The following is a 17,940-nucleotide window of genomic DNA, read 5'->3' on the forward strand; positions in this document are numbered from 1 at the left end:
TTTCTTTTGTTCCACGCAAGGGCTCTTTGCCAGCAAAGCAGCAGTGCTGGCTGCTTTGAGTACCCTCCTCTCACTATGGGCCACTGCCAGCCCTGCCAGGAGAAGCAGGGCATTGCCAAAGGCTGCCACGTGTAGGAGGTGGGAGATGGGGAGTGGAGCCACATGGCTAGAAGCATTTTGGCAGAAGCTTGTAGGTGAGGGGAGTTCCTGGCAGGGCAGAGGAGACGCCCACTCCCATCCCAGGCTGGCAGGGCACTGAGCTGCTTAGTTTCAGCACCATCTCAAGAGCTGCTGAATTTCTGAGGCTCTCCAAAGGAATCCGCGCTTCACATCCAGCCCCTCTAAGTGCCCCCAGCCTCACTGAGTGCAGGCTGGACTCCTGTTGTGTTGTAACAGTTGGAGCAAGAATGTTAAACTCATTCAGTCCCACAGGCTGCATAAATGGTGCGGGGCTGGCCCCAAAGGCCAGATTAGGCCCACAGACTCCCCATGCCCCACATGCTAGATTCAGCACCCACTCCACTCCAGGATGCAAGCTGTACGCAGCACCTACTTTGGCTGGTCTGGGACTACACCACACATGGCATCTGCTCCAGCCGGTCCAGACCTATGCTGCATGCATGCCGGACTGGCCAGAGTGGGTGCTGTGTGTGGTGTAGTCCTGGACCAGCTGAAAGGGTTGCTGTGGGCACTGGAACCAGCATGTGGAGGAGGTCCCAGACTGTCCCCATGTGGGTGCCGCATGTATGTGGGTCCTGGAGTGGGTACTGCATGCATGTGTCCAGGGCCCTGCATGCAGGGATGGTCCAGCATGTGCCATATGTGGTCAGCTCAAGACCCAGAGCCTGAACTAGCCCACAAGCTGGATCTTTGACATGCCTGGATTAGAGCATGATAATGAGGTGCAGGTGCTGGCATAGCTGAGAAGGTAATGGGAAGATGAGAGCTTCTAGTCAGTCATCTCAGAGTCCTTCATCTTCAGTTCAGCAATTCAAATTCAGACCCAGTTCAGTAGCAGCTTCCTGATATCACCATCATATGGTCAGGCTGTGGCCTGTGTAAACTGTGTTTGGTGACTCCCTGTCTGTAGCACACAAATCAGCATCATGGCCACCTTGTTAGCCCAGGTAGAGAGGCCAAGCGGTCAGGGCTGAACCACTGCTTCAGGCCAATGTGAGATGGCTTAAAATCAGGCTCATCTCTGTCCAAGAAGGCAGTTTTCCTCAACCACTTCACAGGAGAACTGCCCTTCTGGCGTGGTTCAGTATCCCTCGAGGTGCAGCAGCAGCTTTAAACCCAGTTTAAGGAAATGGGAGTCTTCTCCCTTGCTTGCTCTGAGGGCCTTATGGCTAAGGGCAAGCAAAATTCGGGGGCATCCAAACCCCAAGCCCCCAGGTTTGGACCTGCAAGTAGGATGCCTGCCAAAGGTTTTGGAAACATCTGAAGCCCCAGGTGCAGGTGGAGGATGTTTGCCGGTAGTAGGCCCACTTATGGTTCTGGACACTTGGATCTGGAATTAGTTTTGGCTATTTTGGCCTCGGATACAAATTAAATAAAAAATAATAATCTGCATGGCAGGTGCTGTACCAGCATGTGGACTCTAGCTGCTACACACCTTTCCAAACCTGGCACGGAAGCTCTGCCCACCTCCTGGTTGACACGCCCTAAAACCATTGGGAATCTCTTATGGTAACATGGCAACTGTCCTAGTCTGCAGAAAGAGGCTGTCATTGCTTAAGTCCTAGAAGAGGGATGGGGAGGGGGCATTAATGGGTCTGCGTGGTGGAAGCTTGCATGACATCCACCCTGGGAAAGCCTAGCTCTAGCAATCTGACGAGGCCTTTGGTTTCCTGAGCATGGAAGGAATTTATTTGCCTTTCCTAATTTTTTGAAGGCAAAATGTTGTGGGGAGCGAGGTGGAGCAGAGCTCTCTCCAGGTACCATGATCAGCTTGGGATAGTTCAGCTCCCACGCTGGCCCAGCTCATGTCCGTTCCCACCAGGCTGCCCTGCCCTAGCTCTCTGCAGTCTAGAAGGGTGCGGTCTACCGGCAGTTCCCCTCCAGCCCTGGAATTTCCTCTCAGCTGTGCCCAGCCCTCCCAAATCCTGGAGCTTCATCCTGGACCTTGCCAGTGACCCAACAGTGACATCTTGTGGGGCTGAAGGAGGTGCCAGTGGCCCTGCAGTTAGTGCTGCAGGGCTGGCTGGCTGTGGAGTGAAAGAAGCCAGCTGCAATATCAGCAGTAGCCAAGCAAGATTCCCACCCCCAAGGCTCTTGGTCAGGTCCCTGGAAGAATCGTATTTGAGAAACAACTGCTAAGGGATCCTTCTTTTACCTACAACCCACCTGTGTATCCTAGGGCACAGCTGGTGAGCTGTGTAGAGAAATCCAGCCCAGCTGGCTTTGATGAGCAAAGCGCCTTCATGCTTATTCTCTGCAGCTTAGTGCCAAGCTCCCATGTGCCTAGGCGGGGGTTGCAACCCACACACCTTTTGTGCCAGTGTAATTGGGATGTAACAAGCACTAGCAAACTCCCGAAACATTTCTGAGTTGCTTTGACTATGCCAGTACTGCTGGACTCCTCAGTCAGTTTGCCTCAACCCAGGAAGGTCTCCCTGGACTGCCCCTTTTAGAGATTCATGGAGGAAACATGTCCAGCTTGGATCAGTGCCAGCCAGGCTGACTCTTCTCCCTTCATGGGTATGTTTCCTCCCTCTCTAGTGTGTGGCTGTGACCTGGCCCAGTCAGGCTTCTTCTTCAAGAACCAAGAGTACATCTGTACCCATGACTACCAGCAGCTCTACGGGACTCGGTGCGACAGCTGCGGGGACTTCATCACTGGAGAGGTCATCTCTGCCCTGGGCAGGACTTACCACCCCAAGTGCTTTGTGTGCACCACGTGCAGGTGAGTCGCAGGTGTGACTGACTCATGCTAACTCTGAACATAGGGAAGGCACCAGCTTTGGGGCAAAAAATTTTGCACTGCCCTAATGAGTGCTTTAGGTGTAGTAAAATGTGCTCTTCCCACCAAGGATGCTGGAGCAAGGTGTGAGGGGCTCAGATATAAATTCATTGGTCCTTATCTCCTCACCACACCCCTAAATCTGGCATGCCAATAAACATGTCTTCCAGTTCCTGTTTTTATGGAAGTCCCAGGGAGGCACTGAAGTAAATTAGAGCTTCCAGTCCTGTCTTGCCTTACTAGTGCAAGTGGGTTTGCCCCCTGGTTTTGCATAATGCACAGCAGTGAATCAAAGCCATCCAACCCTAACAGGGACAGGGCTGAAGTGGGGGGAGGACTGCAGGACTAGAGTGGGGGGCATCAACAGAGCCGCAGGGGGCGGGGGGCAGAATGGAGCAGCTTAGGGCTGCAGCTCAGGGTGAGATGCAGGGCATCTTGTGTGGGAGAAGCTTATCCAGACCCTCATGCTCAGAGATGTTGCACATAAATGTGTTTGTGAGAGACAGGGAGGAAAATGAGCAGGGAAAGCCTGCTCCCGAGTAGATAGGATGCTAAGATTTTTACAACCCTGGGTCTTTGGGAGCCAGCCTGTGTGTGGGAGGGAGTGAGCTGACTTGCCGCAGTATTCCCTGTTCACAGTGGCTGTGATTTAGTGCCCAGGCACATCAGCTGGATGAAGAGCACATTGGAAACAAGGAGGGCTAATGGTGGATGGGGTAGATGTCACATGCTGAGTCACTGGTTGCTAGTGTGAACATGGGGAGCTGTTAGACCAGAAGTTCAAGGGTTACTAGTGTCACGGCGAACTGTCTGCTTGGGATGAACTCTCAGATCCACCAGCACATCTCTGAGTAATGCTGGAGGGGACAGCTCTATTATTTTGCCATTCAAAATGCTGTGAGTTAATTAAGTGATTGCTAATGAGCAGAGTGGATGGAACCAGCCACTCAGGATATCCTCTCGGTCTTGTTCCTTCCTGACTCATATGCCTCTACCCCTGCTCTCCCGTTCGGGGACCCCCGCCATAGCCCAGCTCCAGGGTTGATCTGCAGCCACAGCTCTTTCAACTCTGGGCCTCCTTTGAGCAGAGCTGCTCTGAAGAGGGTGAGGGGGCTGGGACACAGGTGCCCTTCTAAGAACAGGGGCTGAGGACCCCTCAGACTCACCATTTATTGAAACCAGCAGGAGCTCGATGTTTTATTTTGTGGTGGGGCCTGGAGACAGCATGAATCCAACCGGGGTCTGTCTTACCTTATCCCTTCAACTGAGGCACCCATTTATGTGCCAAAGAAGGGTCATAGCTGGGCTTGCCATTATTCACATTCTCCCCTGGTAACAGCTGTGGGCGCTGAATCCAGACAACAAGAAACTAGGTCTCCTGAACCATCAAAAACAAGGCTAGCACAGGGTAGTCACTCCCCAGGGATTGGAGTACCGGCAGCAGGACTAGGCAGGGGCCAGTGCTCCGGGCTGTGAGCAAGCCTGGCTTAGCAGCATGGAGAAGGGAATTTGTAGAAGGGTATACTGAAGAAAAACCAACTAGAAGGCACTGCTTCTGGGCTCCTGCATGCACACACACAGTCTGTGAGGACACGGGAAGGAGGTGCCCTCCAGGCATGGGCCACACCCCATGCCTTTCAAGGAAGGTAGTTACCCTGGGTCTGTGGCTGCCTCTGGTTAGAAAGCTGCTGGGCTCTGTGTGCTGGTATCCAAGCAGCACTGCTCACCCTGTCACACAGCTTGGTATGCTCCCTGCCACCCAGGCAAAGGAGCAGAACAGGAATGGCCACCATGACTGCATATGTCAGTGCATGTGTGGTCTCTACTACTGTGCTTGCACGTGCACATCAGTGCATTCACGTTCTTGTGTTTCTGCACGTTTATGCATATGCGTCACTGTGTCTTTGGGCATGGGCATGTGCATCTGAAGGTACGGGACTGTTGGTGGGTGGAAATGATTGGGTGCAGAAGTGTGTGTGTGGTGTGTGTGTTCATTCTCTGGCTGTACATATTCATATGGACCCTTCCTACATAATTTGCCCTCCCCCATATCATTCTGTTGTTTTGTAACTACCTCCCTCCCCAAGCATATACACACACTGCACGTCCAGTTCTTCACATCCCTCATGCCCTTTCTGTTTCTCCCCAGACCTGCTGCCCTCCTTTTTCCTTTCCCACTTCCCTGGCACAGCCTGTGCCCTTAGCAGACAAGGAGATAGTGCTGCTCCCCCCTCTGCAGTCCAGCTCCTCAATGGGACTAATCCCACTGCAGCCAGTATCTCTTACCCTGAGTGGCTGCCCCATGAAGGAAGGAGCAGAGGCCCACGGAAGGGATCAGGATGACAGCCTGACCTGGGAAGCTACCTCAGAGCCTGGGACAAGTTCTGAGTAGGCAGTGTGTGTTTCTCATGCTTTCCTCCCTTCTCCTTGGCTGCAGGAAGCCGTTCCCCATTGGAGACAAAGTGACGTTCAGTGGGAAAGATTGTGTCTGCCAAAACTGTTCCCATTCACTGATCAGCACCAAGCCCATCAAGATTCATGGGCCAAGCCGTAAGTCAGACAGATTTGATCTCACTCTCTTGTGCAATGGCTACAAAGGGTTAATGAATGATGACTTTGCAGATGGTGTTTTCAGGTGACTGCAGTGGCCACTGCTCCATGCTAAGTGATTGTGGCTGGGGTGGACTGTGCCTGTACAAGACCCAGCAGTAGCAGGCAGAGCCGGCTGGATCTGGATCCGATTGTACTGTAGACAGCATGATCTATGTTTGCTCCCTGATGTTTCCTTAAATGTACTTCTTGGCTGGGAGAAATGTGCTCCCTAACGCAGTTACAAACCCATGCTTTCCTAGCCACAGAAGCAGCCAGAGGCAGCACTGGAACACAGACATCTGCCCTAGCGAACAGCCAGTCTCATGCGTTGCTCCTCTGGTGCTACACGTGTGTCACACACCAGATTTCTCCCTGGGGTGATCATAGGAAATGCTCCTGCATCAGGATGCAGCATAGTGTGAGAGATGCAAGTGTTTCTAGTCAATTTGTGGGCTAGTAAGGGAGGCAGTCTCAGCTCCACCAGTCATTTTCCTGTGGCTTTGCAGGTTGCCGCTTATGTCTGAAATTCCTTCATTTATTAATGAACAAGGAGAGCTTTCCTACTGAGCCTGCTGCAGCCCAAAACTGTCTCAGGGAAGGTTTGAAGGCAACACAGGACTGCTGGGACAGCACCCAAACCCTTTTCTGGCAGTAAAGAGTGGCAGGGCAGAGTGGCATGGTCCCACTGTGGATGCTGGGCTTTGCCAGGCCTGATGCAGGTGGTCCAGGGACAGTCTCATTTAGGAAAGTCGAAAAATGGGAGCACAGCTCAGCAGCATCAGAAGAGGGCTCAGCTCACTTGTAATAGGCAACAGGGAAGTGCCTGCCCTAGAACCCGGTGCTTCTGGCTGCTCAAGAAAAGAGGGAGGCCATCAAAGAAAGCTGCTTGCTTACTTGCTTTCTTCAAGTTCAGTTCATAGGAATTGAACTGAGCTCCAGGTTCTCTCCCTCTATACTTGAGCTCCATCCCACATCAGCAAGCACCAACTTGCACAGGTGTTTATTTATTTCCTGTGCCAGGCTATGAGAGCTGGTCTTGAAAAGCCACCCCTGGTTTGCTCGTTATACAAGGCCTGGTCCAAAGCTTCCAGAGGGCAGTGGAATGGCTCCACTGGCTTTCATGGACTTGGGCTCTGACTTCAGGCCTTCTTGGTGTTTGTTTTATTTGTAACTTTCTTCCTTTTGCCTCTTGCCCCCCCTTTTCTGTCTCAGTTTGTTTTGTGTCCATGGTGCTGCACTTTGACTCTGAAAGCTCTTGCCTCTCTCTCTTTTGGCTTGTCCGAGCTGCTTCCGCAGCTCTCCTGAGACATTGCCAAGAAGTGCGCTCCCTTCACCTTCACCTGCTCCTGCTCAATGAGCACCAAACCCAGAAATGAGGTGGCAGTCACCCTGAGAGCACAGTTCTTGAGTCTGCTGGAGACACAGAGCATGAAGGGGGCCCTCAGGGCAGCCTCACTGCCTCATTTCTGGATTTGGCTCAGCTGGGCAGGGCCGTGCTTTCCAGTGGCGCCGTCATGAAGCCACAGGAGCGGTAGAGATGTGCCCGTTGTCCCTGGAGTCTGCCTGCCTGTAATGTAAAGATTTTTCTGGCTGGTTGCATCTTAGCTGAAACCAGCCTAATGTCTGATGCTTAGCTCTAGTAATCCTTGAGCTTCGTGCTGCTGTTAGTAGGAGCCCATCCTAAGGGAGCAGGAAGGAAGTTGCGGTGAGTTAATAACCAGCCTATGCTTTGCTGGCGCCCACCTGAACAGTGTCTGTTGCGATCCAAGTCTTTGGGGAGAACTGTGTCAGCATAACTCTCATGCAGATGGCAGAAGGCTGAAGGAATTGGGAGCCATGCCATACCTCAGTGACCAAGCGCCTGTCATGTCAGCAGGACCCAGCTGCTGAGTGGTCAGGGCACACGCCATCTCAGTGGTGGCTCTGCCTGCCCTGCAGCACCAGAAAGGGTCACTGCTGAGACCAGGATAAACCCCACATGACTTGGACCATGGCAGTGAGACGTACCCACTCCAAATACTCTGCTGTTCAGCAGGTGCTCAAAAGAAGGGCTGGCACATCATGGCTATGCCAGTCAGATGCCAGGCTGGCCATGCTAGGAAGTGCCAGGAAAGGTAGTAAAAGGAGAAGTCCTCACAGCATTAGTGCCAGAGCCTGCAAGCACATTTGCAATGGACAGCAGTAAGAGACCACACCAAAGGGGGTGGATTTGTCTGCTTAGAAGAACCTTCTATGGAAAATGATGCTTTCATCAGGTTTTTTTCTTTCTCCAATCAGAATTCAGCAGGGGACTAGCAGTTGCTGTGCTCTGGACTGCTTTTCTTGTGCCCACTCAAATTGGTGCCTAGGGCTGATGACCCAGTAGTCAAACTCTAGTCATGCTACTGGATGTGTGTCCAAAACTTTGTGGTAATCACATGAAAGTCCTAGTATTGGTTTAGTAGGAACAGGCAGAGTCCAAAGCTTTGGCCCACCTGTTATCATCATGTGAAGGGGGCCAGCACTTGCCATTTTTGCTTTCACACCTGATGCCTGTGGTCATGGTCTGGGGCCCTGAACCATGGGCTTTCCCAGCATGGGTCTGATCCATATCACAAGCGTCACTCAGCAAGGTTCAGTGACCTCTCAGGTGGAAGAGGAGGAAGAGCAGGGGAAAGCAAAATCCCATTTATTGTTTGAATCTTGTAACTTTAATAGAACCAGCCCCTTCTGCTAAACCTCCCCCTTCTCTGTCAGGTGTTTGCTGTTGTCCCTACTTCACTACCCTGGTACTGTCAGTGGAGAGGCCTGAGTTACATGGGTTAGGATTTTAAAACAAAATTCTCCTGCTTCAGCGAAGAAGCCAGCCACTAGCTAATGGGTTTATGAAGAAACATTCCCTCTAGGCAGGTTTTCCAATAACGGTGCATCTCAGGGGTTTTCCTGAGGCGTCTGGTATTGGCTGTTGTCACAGAGCATGTGCTAGCCTAGCGGGACCACTGATCTAAATACGTGACCCTGACACACAGTCCTAATGGTGGTATCCCACTATATTACATTCTCTTTGGCACAGGCAGGAGAGGCCAGCAAAAGCCATGCTTCAGCTGGGACATGTGTGCTGGATTCAGATATGACAGGCAGCAGAGGCTAGCACTGGAAGCAGCCAGGCCAGATGTATCAGAGCCAGAGCAAGGGAGTGCCGAGCACTGAGTCGCTGTTCCCTGGTGTCCATTAGCCCACTTTTGGCTACGGGAAAGGAAAGGGAATCCATGAGTGTTATCTTTTCCCCCTCCCTCTGATTTCTCCATCCCGTCCTAGTCAGGTGACCACATCCTCCTCTGGCATCCACTCCCAGATACGCTTTCTCCAGGCTGCAAAGCTGAGGTTACCCACAGGCACCATGAATTATTCATAGCCAGCTGCAGACAGTATCCAGGATGTGCCTGGGCCAGGGTGACATCTGCCCTTGCTCCAGTCCCAAGCCATGGTCATCACCCAGGCTGCAGGGCCACAGCCCCCTGGCAGAAGTGAGGGAAACATTGTAGAAGTAGTTGGCTCAATAGCTTAAGAGCAAAGATACCCCAAAAGCAAGGCCACTGGCTGCTGCTGAGAGGCTCCCTCATTTCCCTGGAAAGCAGGTGAGTAGTGGTCACCAAATGTATGGGGGGAGATGCCAGAGCTCAGCAGGGAGCAAGTCCTGGCTAGCAGGGCTTAACTAATCTGCTTTGCTGCCACTTTGTGTACCAGGTCCAGTTACCCTTTCAACAGTACCAATGGACTGGATACACGGGGGGGTGAAATGCAGCCGTGAAGCCCTGAGGTGAGCCAAGTGAAGCACACCGTCAGCGCTGCCATGAGCTACTGCCTGGCATTCAGTGCAAGGGAGAGGACTGAAATCCCTTTGGAGAGTGGCAGTGAAGGGGTTAAAAAACAGCCCTTTGTCCCCTATGACAGCTGCCCTGAAAAACCTAGATAATCCTTGGTGGGCTGTTGGACCGGAGAGAGAACAGTGGAGAGGAGTCAAGGTCAGGGCTCTCAGACCCAGGTACTTCCTGCTGCCAGCCTCCGTGGGAGCCAGGGAAAGCAGGAAAGGAAGGGAGTCTGGTGCTGCCCGGTGTTTCGCACTAGCCCCCACTCCTAGTGGGAGCCATGTGTGGGGACTCAGACATGGGTCAAAAACTGCTGTCATTTTAATCTCTGGGCCTCCTGCTTACAGGTCATGACCCAGTGAGTAAACCCTGCTCAGCACTGGGTTTTCTACTGGTGGCACTGAACTGGTGCTGGTAACAGGTTCAAGATGTCTGTGATACCCCTTCTGGAGCACTCACCTAGTGACCCCTCTGTCTTGGGCCAGGCTTGGGCATCTGCTGCTCTGTGCTGTAGGATCATGGCATAGTCCCCATGCATTGTGCCCACATGTGGTCTGCACCCTGCATCCCTGGCCCAGCCACCCTGCTCTCCAAGGAGGAGAAGCCCAGCTCTATCTCAGCTCAGGCTGTGGAAGGCAAAATACAGGGACTAATTAGGGAATATGCTGATGAAACATATTCCCACTGGAAGGAAAATGCAGAATGTGTTGGGGTAAATGGATAACTCAGCTGAGGCCTCCCTTCTTGCACCCGCATGGAATTGTTTGAAGGGTGTGTGTGTGTGTGTGTGTGTGTGTGTGTGTGTGTGTGAGAGAGAGAGAGAGAGAGAGAGAGATCCTGGAGTGTGTGCACATCTCCATGTTATCCTGTACACAGTGTCTGGAGGGGTGGGTGTGTCATGTGTCTCTGATCCTCTCTATGCCCATGGGACTCTCCTTTACCTCCCTGTAACTGGGTTGTCTGTCCCCCTAAGAAGGGGCAGTCAGTCCTGGGAAAGACATTCAGCTGTGGGCCTTCTAATAATGAGGTATTGTCCCATTAGGCATTTAAAAACCCTACAAGGGATGGCTGAGAGAGAAGCCTGTGAAAGGATAGTCTGAGAGGAGGAAGCAAGCAGTGCCTGCAGCTACCTGCTAAAAGACAAGCCCAGGTGCTGTGCAGGGAGCCAAAAGCCAGAGTGCCCCTCTAGAGTGCCTGGGACAGGGCACAAGGGCTTTGTTATGTTGGCTTCTTTGATTTGTTTGCTACCTAGGGGCTATGGGGCTTATAAGGACTGGCTGGGGTGCTCATAAGAAAGCACAGCCCTCTGCCAAAGTGGCAGGCTAGGAGTCCCGTGTACATTTCCCTGAAATTTTAGGCAAGTCGAGACACTGCCCCACTATTTGCCCCAGTGTGGTTGGAGTTTTTAATTCTTAGAGCACAGTGTCCCACGTCTTACTGTAGGCAGAAGGAAGTGGCAGTGGGGCCTCCCTGGGAGGCCATGAAGTTTGCTAACCCTTGGGATTTTCTCCTGAGTTTTCCAGGTCCTTCTGGTTGCTGAGCCCTTGCCTTGGAAGCTGTGGTGGTTTCATGCTCTCTCCTGTCCCTTGTCTCTCCAGATTGTGCGGGCTGCAAAGAGGAGATCAAGCAAGGCCAATCACTCCTGGCCCTGGAGAAGCAGTGGCACGTCAGCTGCTTCAAGTGCCAAACCTGCGGGATCATTCTGACCGGAGAGTACATCAGCAAGTGAGCACTGTGTCCCTCTACCCTTTGTTCCTCCCAAAATCACAGCCGCTTGCTGGGAAGGGAGTGAGGCAGAGCAAAGCTGGGAAGGGCAAAAACTATTGCTGTAGGACTTGGGACTTGTGAGCTGTGTTGCCTGGTGCACGAAGGCCAATGGGTGGGTACCACAGACACAGATGTAATACAGATGCCCCTGTTCCAGAGGTGGATTCTGGGAGTGAACCAGCTGGTCACCTATTTCTATACCACAGCTGGCTGGAGGGATGCAGGCAGGGCATGCTAGATGCATCTCTCAGGAGACTTGAGGAGGATCTAGCCATGCCTGTGAAGCAGATTGTGACAGCGCTCCCCCCCCACTTGCTCCCCGCTGGAGGAACCACTGCTGGCTGGTGAATACGTGTCATAGATGCTCCTTCTGGATGAAATGTCAGCCCCAGCCAGGCAGGTGTCCTAGGCTTTGGGGTTGTTTATACATGTGCTTTGGGCTTCAGGAGGCAAGGGGGTGGGGTGCTTTAATTAGAGTGGCTCTGCAGCTGCTCTAATTAAAGCATCCGGAGTATCATGCATATCAGTGTCCCCGTGCTGAAAAATGGTGTTGGGGACAATTTAACTAAAGCTCATTCAAAGAGCTTTAGTTAAAGTGCCTCCACCACCATTTTTCAGCATGGGGATGCTGATACCCAAGACTCTGGAGTCTGCTGGAGGGTGGTAATTACCACGATTAATCGAGTTTGCTCCGATGCACTGTAATTACAGCAAGACGGAGCAGCCTCAATGTACGTGTATAGGCACCCTGGAATTGCCACATATGGGGAAGATTCTCCGCTAGCTTGCATGGCCTGTGCTGCACCAGGCGAACTGAACCTTTGCCCTCTCCCCTCAGGAGTTGTGGTACTGCGCACACGGCTGTAATGCTGGAGGTCTGACAGCCACGGGCTTGTTTAGTGTGAACCACCAACTGTATATCTAACTCTGAGGCCCAGAGCAAGTGGCAGGGAAAGGGTTTTTTTCTCGGCATGCCAGCTGGCTGCAGGGTTTCTGACTCAGGCCTTGGCTCATGAACACTCCCGCCTGCCGTCAGCTTCCACAGTCCCCCTAGGGCACTACAGGCAGATTCAGTCACATTAGCAGGCAAGAGAAACTCTGTTGTGTCCTCAGTTCACTCCTTCTGCCCCAGTACTCAGGCTTCAGCTGTCCCCAGGGCCTGGCCTGGCCCAGCCCTGCTCTGCCCCTTGCTCTGAAGCCGATCAAGGGCCAGCAGCCCAAAACCTGGCTGTGAGCTATGTAGTTATGGAAGGTCGGAGACAGCAAGTCAGTATGGGGCCCTCAGACAGGGAGTCTGTGAGCAATGAATCCATGAGTCCCCTCCTGTGGGTAGGGCCCTGGCCTGGCTCCTGGGGTGGAGGAATCGGGCACTTGCCCTTCAGGAAAATGTGTCCTTCTCTCAGAGCTGCTCCCTTGCTGCTGGAGCAGAGTGGGGGAGCACTGAGGCATGAAGTTGAAGCTTATCATGGAGTCCTTGCCCTGTCCCTGTGCAGAGTGAGCAATGCTGAGGAGCCTGAAGAAAAGGAGCCAGCCAGGCAAAAAGAGCCTGAAGGAGCAAGACTGGAGGACAGGGCCTTGGCGGGAAGGGTCTGGAAGAGCATGAGAAGACCCTAAGGGAAAATTTGGGAAATGGGGATGGGGGTGGAAAAGCTGAGTGAGCAACGGAGAAGATGCCCTCTTGTCTTGCTACCCGCCTTCCATGGGTCACTCATTCCCTCCCTTTCAGCAGGGGAACCGCTTTGCAAACATCGCGGTGGGCTAGTCAGTTTAATGAGGGCAGCATCTCAGCAGAAATGCACTGGAAAGCCAGTAGCATGCACAGGCTGGGGAGGGTGTGTGTCTTGGCTACCATGTTTTGTGTCTTGGTTGTCTCCTTCCTTTCTTCCTTCCTCCCTCTCATGGGCTCTGTCTCCCTCTCCTCCCCACAGGGATGGCGTTCCGTACTGTGAATCTGACTACCATGCCCAGTTCGGCATTAAGTGCGAGACTTGCGACCGGTACATCAGCGGCAGGGTCCTGGAGGTGAGTCAAGGCAGCTAGGGGGCTGCTCACTTCCTTCAAGCGACTGAGGAACAGGGTGAGTGAATCTCACCCACCACAGAGCAAGCCAATCACTTGCTGTCAAGACCACCCCAGGAAGCCCTGGCTTAGGATGAAGCTCTGGCCTGGCCCACTTCCATTGGCTTTTCCCTAAATCCCACCCTGCGCAATCTTTAGGTCCACCAGTCACAGGTGTGGGTGACACAAATGACAGACATACTATGTGATTAGGTCCATTGCAGGGCCCTGGGGCACTGAGCTCTTGGATCCTAGTCCAAGTCACTGCAGCGGTGGGGTGGTAATGGGCTTTTTCTTCCTGCAGTTTCCTTACTTATAAAACAGGGCTCTAGATATGCCTGAGCTTAGCATCCAAAGTGCTAAAAAGACAGACTGAACAGGAAGTGGTTGGGAAGAGAAGCACTGTCATCTGGAACTGGAGTCCCTTCCTTCCCCTAGCTGTCATGGGACCAGAAGCAGCAGCATCACTGGGAAGGCAGTATAAGTGGCTGAGGTGATAGAGGCTGGGTGGGTAACCTGGCACTGCTGATGGGTCCAGAGGTTTCAGCATGCTTGATCATGTGCCCATCTAGCAGGTAGGAGCTTGCTACTCAGAGCTGAGAGAGTTACTGTGTTAGCCCAAGTGGTGGGACTGGGAAGGTTCCCCTGTTTTTTTCCTTCCAGATGGCTGTTGTCTGCAGGCATGTGCAGGCAGGGGGTGTTACAGCTGCTCTGGAGCTGTGCGGGTTCTTCAATAGCATCATAGCCATCCCTGTACTGTCTGAGCTCTGCAGATAGATGGACGGGTAGTTGGATGAACAGATGGACAGAAGCAGTGTAGTATTTGTCTGTAAAGCACATTGCCCTGAACCTGGGCTGGAATTCAGTGCTATCCTCAAGGGAATCCACCTTTCCCAGTCTCTGCAAACTAGGTTCCTTGCTGGCATTAATTAGGGAACATCTCCTCTCCCAGGTACCACACCTATGCAACTCAGCTGCAGTGGTGTATTGTAACTATTGTAACCATCAATTACAGCACCTGCCCTCCTGGTGACACTATGACACTGGCACATTTCTCAGATGCTTTCCCCCAATACATTCACCTAAAGTGCTCCAGAGCCTGCCCACCCACCCTGTCTGTTGCCGTGGCAACAAATCCAACACGGCTGCTAGTCATGTGCTAGTAGAGGAAAGGAGCTGTGGTGCTCAGCCTGCAAGGAGCAATACCAGGGCCTGAGCCAATCATCCTGCTAGCCACCCTCTTGGGAGGGTGGAATGAGCCAGCTGGAAGGCTGCAGGCACCCAGAGGAGTCAGGGAAAAGCTAGAGGTGCAGCAGCAGTGTATGTAAATGATATGAGAGAGCCCAAGGTATCTGAGCAGTGCTACATGGTTCTTTTAACAGGGATTCAGTAGGCCGAACTGTGCTGAACTCTGGGTCTGATCCTTTGACAGATCCCTCCCTCCCTTCCATGGGGATTTGGTGCAAGTACCACAAAACCACAGAAGGATCCCAGTGGCTCCTTTTTCTATGCTCCCATTCTTTCTGTCACCCTAGCAAGCTGCATGTGCAAAGCACGAAGGAGGGGGAGGCATCTCTAGGAAGGCATTTGGGCCCCACCTACCTGGCATGAACAGGACAGCACCGATCCTGGAAGGGGATTTCAGTTGTTTGGATGCCTCAGGCCGACCTGCACTAGAACACACCAGGCAGTGGTGAAGTGGTTAATGATCTCCTACCATTATTCAGGTTGCACTGCTAGTGCAGAAGGCAAATCAAGGACTAGCTGGGATGAGACAAACACAGTGACTAGGGCTGGGGCTGGACTGCCAGATCCACCCTCCTGACTTGGTAGCCTTGGAGAAGCCCCTGTCCATCTACAGCTGGATTTCCTCATTCAGGTACCAATTGTGGCCTGCCACAATTTGAGTGCTTTGAGATGACAGCAGTTCCCAGCAGGACCGTGGTTAATATTCCCTTGCAATAGGTATGACCATCGGAGGCTGTCTGCATGGTCAGCCTACTAAATCCCCAAGTGGGAGGGAGTGTCTTGTGCACAGTTCTGGTGTTGGCAGCCTTGTACTTTCTGGTGTTTTTCTTTATGCCCCCATTTCTAGAGTCACAGGATTCTGTGAGAATCTTGATTTCTAGTGATTTAACAAAAACAGGTTTCTAGCCTTTGCACTTTCAGAAGAAAGCCAGGAAGTATAACCCAAGAGCAACCTAAGGGCACAGAAGGCAAAGAGAAAAACCCCTACCCGAGAAGAAAAATGTTGGGATTTTTAGGTAATGCTGGAGTGGTGTTCAGACACCATGGCCAATTTTAAACCATTCTTGTAATGTTTCTGGGTCCTGGTGTCTGAATGGGAAATGGAGCTGAGAGGACTGCAGGCAGGCTGACTCATTCCTGGGTACCTTCCCTTCACCATGGCTGAGTTGGAGGGAAAGGTTGCAGCCAGCATAGGACCATACATTACCTAGTTCACTGTCTTGCAAGGAGGGGGATCCATCATCTCTGGAGCCTGTTATGCAGACTCCTCAGAGAAGCAGAAGATGCCTTAACTTACATCTTCTTAACATCCATCTCAGGGGTTGTATTTCATGCTGCAGTTCCCCTCTACTCCCTCTTTATTGGCTACATTTACCCCTGTTACACCATATCATCTATTAGTAACTGATGTCACCTTTCACATCCACCTCTACTACAAGTCTATGCCTCAGCATACCCAGCTGCAGGCGGGGGATAAGGACCCTTTTGTGCCCCACAGCAAGATGTCAGAATGAATCCTGTAATGTCATGCAGGTCTCTGAACATCAGCCATATGTCTCACAAGCTCAGATCTCAGTGGTGACACTGAGTCTAGACAAGGGAACCTCCCTGTGCCAGTGAGCAAATGGGCTGGACATAAATCACTTGGGCTCTGAGCACGTCTGGGTAGACTTTGCATGTGACCTTCTTCCAGGTATTGAAATGGAGCTTGATGTACGTGAAGGCAGCAAAGGGAGGGAGGTGCCGTGTACCCTATGGCATTATTGGCCTGTCCCAGGGAACTAGCTCAGTCATGCTGTGGAATCTGACCCCAGCCCCTCAGCAATCCCGTGTCTCTTCAGAAGAGACTCATTCTGGCTATCTGGCTAGGCAGTGGCAATCACACTCAGTTAAGGTGGACACTCAAGAACCCACACTGAATTCCTCCCTGTGAAGCATTCAGCTTTTGCTGTCTTCTCTGACAGCATTTGAAACAGAAGTCTCCTTTAAATAATTTTAGGTCTTAATGAGCCTTCTTATGCTATCCCATGAGCCTTTGGGTTTCCAAATGACTAGGAGTTGTGCAGTCAGCCTTGAATGATTAATGAGTCTTTAAGGGACCTCGGGTAATAATGAACAGGTCTCTTCACTCACAGCATCTCTCAGGCTTTTATGGGGGCTGTAATTTTAATCAATAACAAGCAAACAATGCTTGCATCTGGTTCTGAAGTGTAATTTCCTCTCCTTGAAGAGGAAAGGAGGGTTCTTTTTTCTGAGGTCAGTATTTCAGTGGAGATGGTCTGTATTGTGGGGTGCAGTGTAGGTACTCCCAGACAAATGACCTGCAGGTTTCTAGCCTTTGTCAGTCCTGTGGTCCCTCATAGCACAGCTGTCTCAATCCCAAACTGCATTCTCCTTTTCCATTCCCATCTTGGGGTCTAACCCAGTTTGACCAGGGCATGTCCTCTTCTAGCCCACCCTGCTTCAGCTCTTCCAGCATGCATCTGTCCTTTAATGTGTCACACTGTCATAGCAGTCTTACATTCCTCCTGTATAGTGGTAGCCAGTGAGCCAGAATGCGGAAGGGTTTGAGCTATAGAAATCATCTATTACCTGAGAAGATCAGAACTCCAGACTCATCTCCTTTGTGACCTTCCCAGGCCTTGACAGAGAAGAGGTTAGGTCATAATTTTCAAAGGGTGTCTATAATTTTAGATGACTTCAGCGAATTGGCTGGAGGGTCGCACCCAGAGAGTCATGGTAGATGGGTCAGTTTCGACCTGGAAGGGTGTGGGCAGTGGGGTCCCGCAGGGCTCGGTCCTTGGACCGATATTCTTTAATGTCTTCATCAGTGACTTGGACGAGGGAGTGAAATGTACTCTGTCCAAGTTTGCAGATGACACAAAGCTGTGGGGAGAAGTGGACACGCCGGAGGGCAGGGAACAACTGCAAGCAGATCTGGACAGGATGGACAAGTGGGCAGAAAACAACAAAATGCAGTTCAGCAAGGAGAAATGCAAAGTGCTGCACCTAGGGAGGAAAAATGTCCAGCACACCTACAGCCTAGGAAATGACCTGCTGGGTGGCACGGAAGTGGAAAGGGATCTCGGAATCCTGGTGGACTCCAAGATGAACATGAGTCGGCAGTGTGAAGAAGCCATCAGAAAAGCCAATGGCACTTTATCGTGCATCAGCAGATGCATGACGAATAGGTCCAAGGAGGTGATACTTCCCCTCTATCGGGCGCTGGTCAGACCGCAGTTGGAGTACTGCGTGCAATTCTGGGCGCCGCACTTCAAGAAGGATGCGGATAACCTGGAGAGGGTCCAGAGAAGGGCCACTCATATGGTTAAGGGCCTACAGACCAAGCCCTACGAGGAGAGACTAGAGAAACTGGACCTTTTCAGCCTCCGCAAGAGAAGGTTGAGAGGCGACCTTGTGGCTGGCCTTAAGTTCATTACGGGGGCACAGAAGGGAATTGGTGAG

General features: G+C 52.0%; 1 protein-coding gene across 11 annotated transcripts in view; it reads left to right on the forward strand.

Annotated features, from left to right (window-relative positions):
• Positions 1 to 17,940, forward strand: part of ABLIM3 (actin binding LIM protein family member 3) — a 107,136-nt gene that overhangs the window by 60,093 nt on the left and 29,103 nt on the right. For 10 of the 11 annotated variants that reach the window (XM_006021061.3, XM_006021062.3, XM_025200900.1 and 7 more), the window contains 4 exons: positions 2,722 to 2,905; positions 5,400 to 5,512; positions 11,001 to 11,127; positions 13,098 to 13,191. In XM_006021061.3, the coding sequence (XP_006021123.1) occupies positions 2,722 to 2,905; positions 5,400 to 5,512; positions 11,001 to 11,127; positions 13,098 to 13,191 (518 nt within the window). The remainder of the gene's footprint in view (positions 1 to 2,721; positions 2,906 to 5,399; positions 5,513 to 11,000; positions 11,128 to 13,097; positions 13,192 to 17,940) is intronic. The other variant, XM_025200904.1, reaches the window with a different exon arrangement.

The sequence above is a fragment of the Alligator sinensis genome, unplaced genomic scaffold (assembly GCF_000455745.1).
Source record: "Alligator sinensis unplaced genomic scaffold, ASM45574v1 scaffold360_3, whole genome shotgun sequence".
NCBI classification, from domain to species: Eukaryota; Metazoa; Chordata; order Crocodylia; family Alligatoridae; genus Alligator; species Alligator sinensis.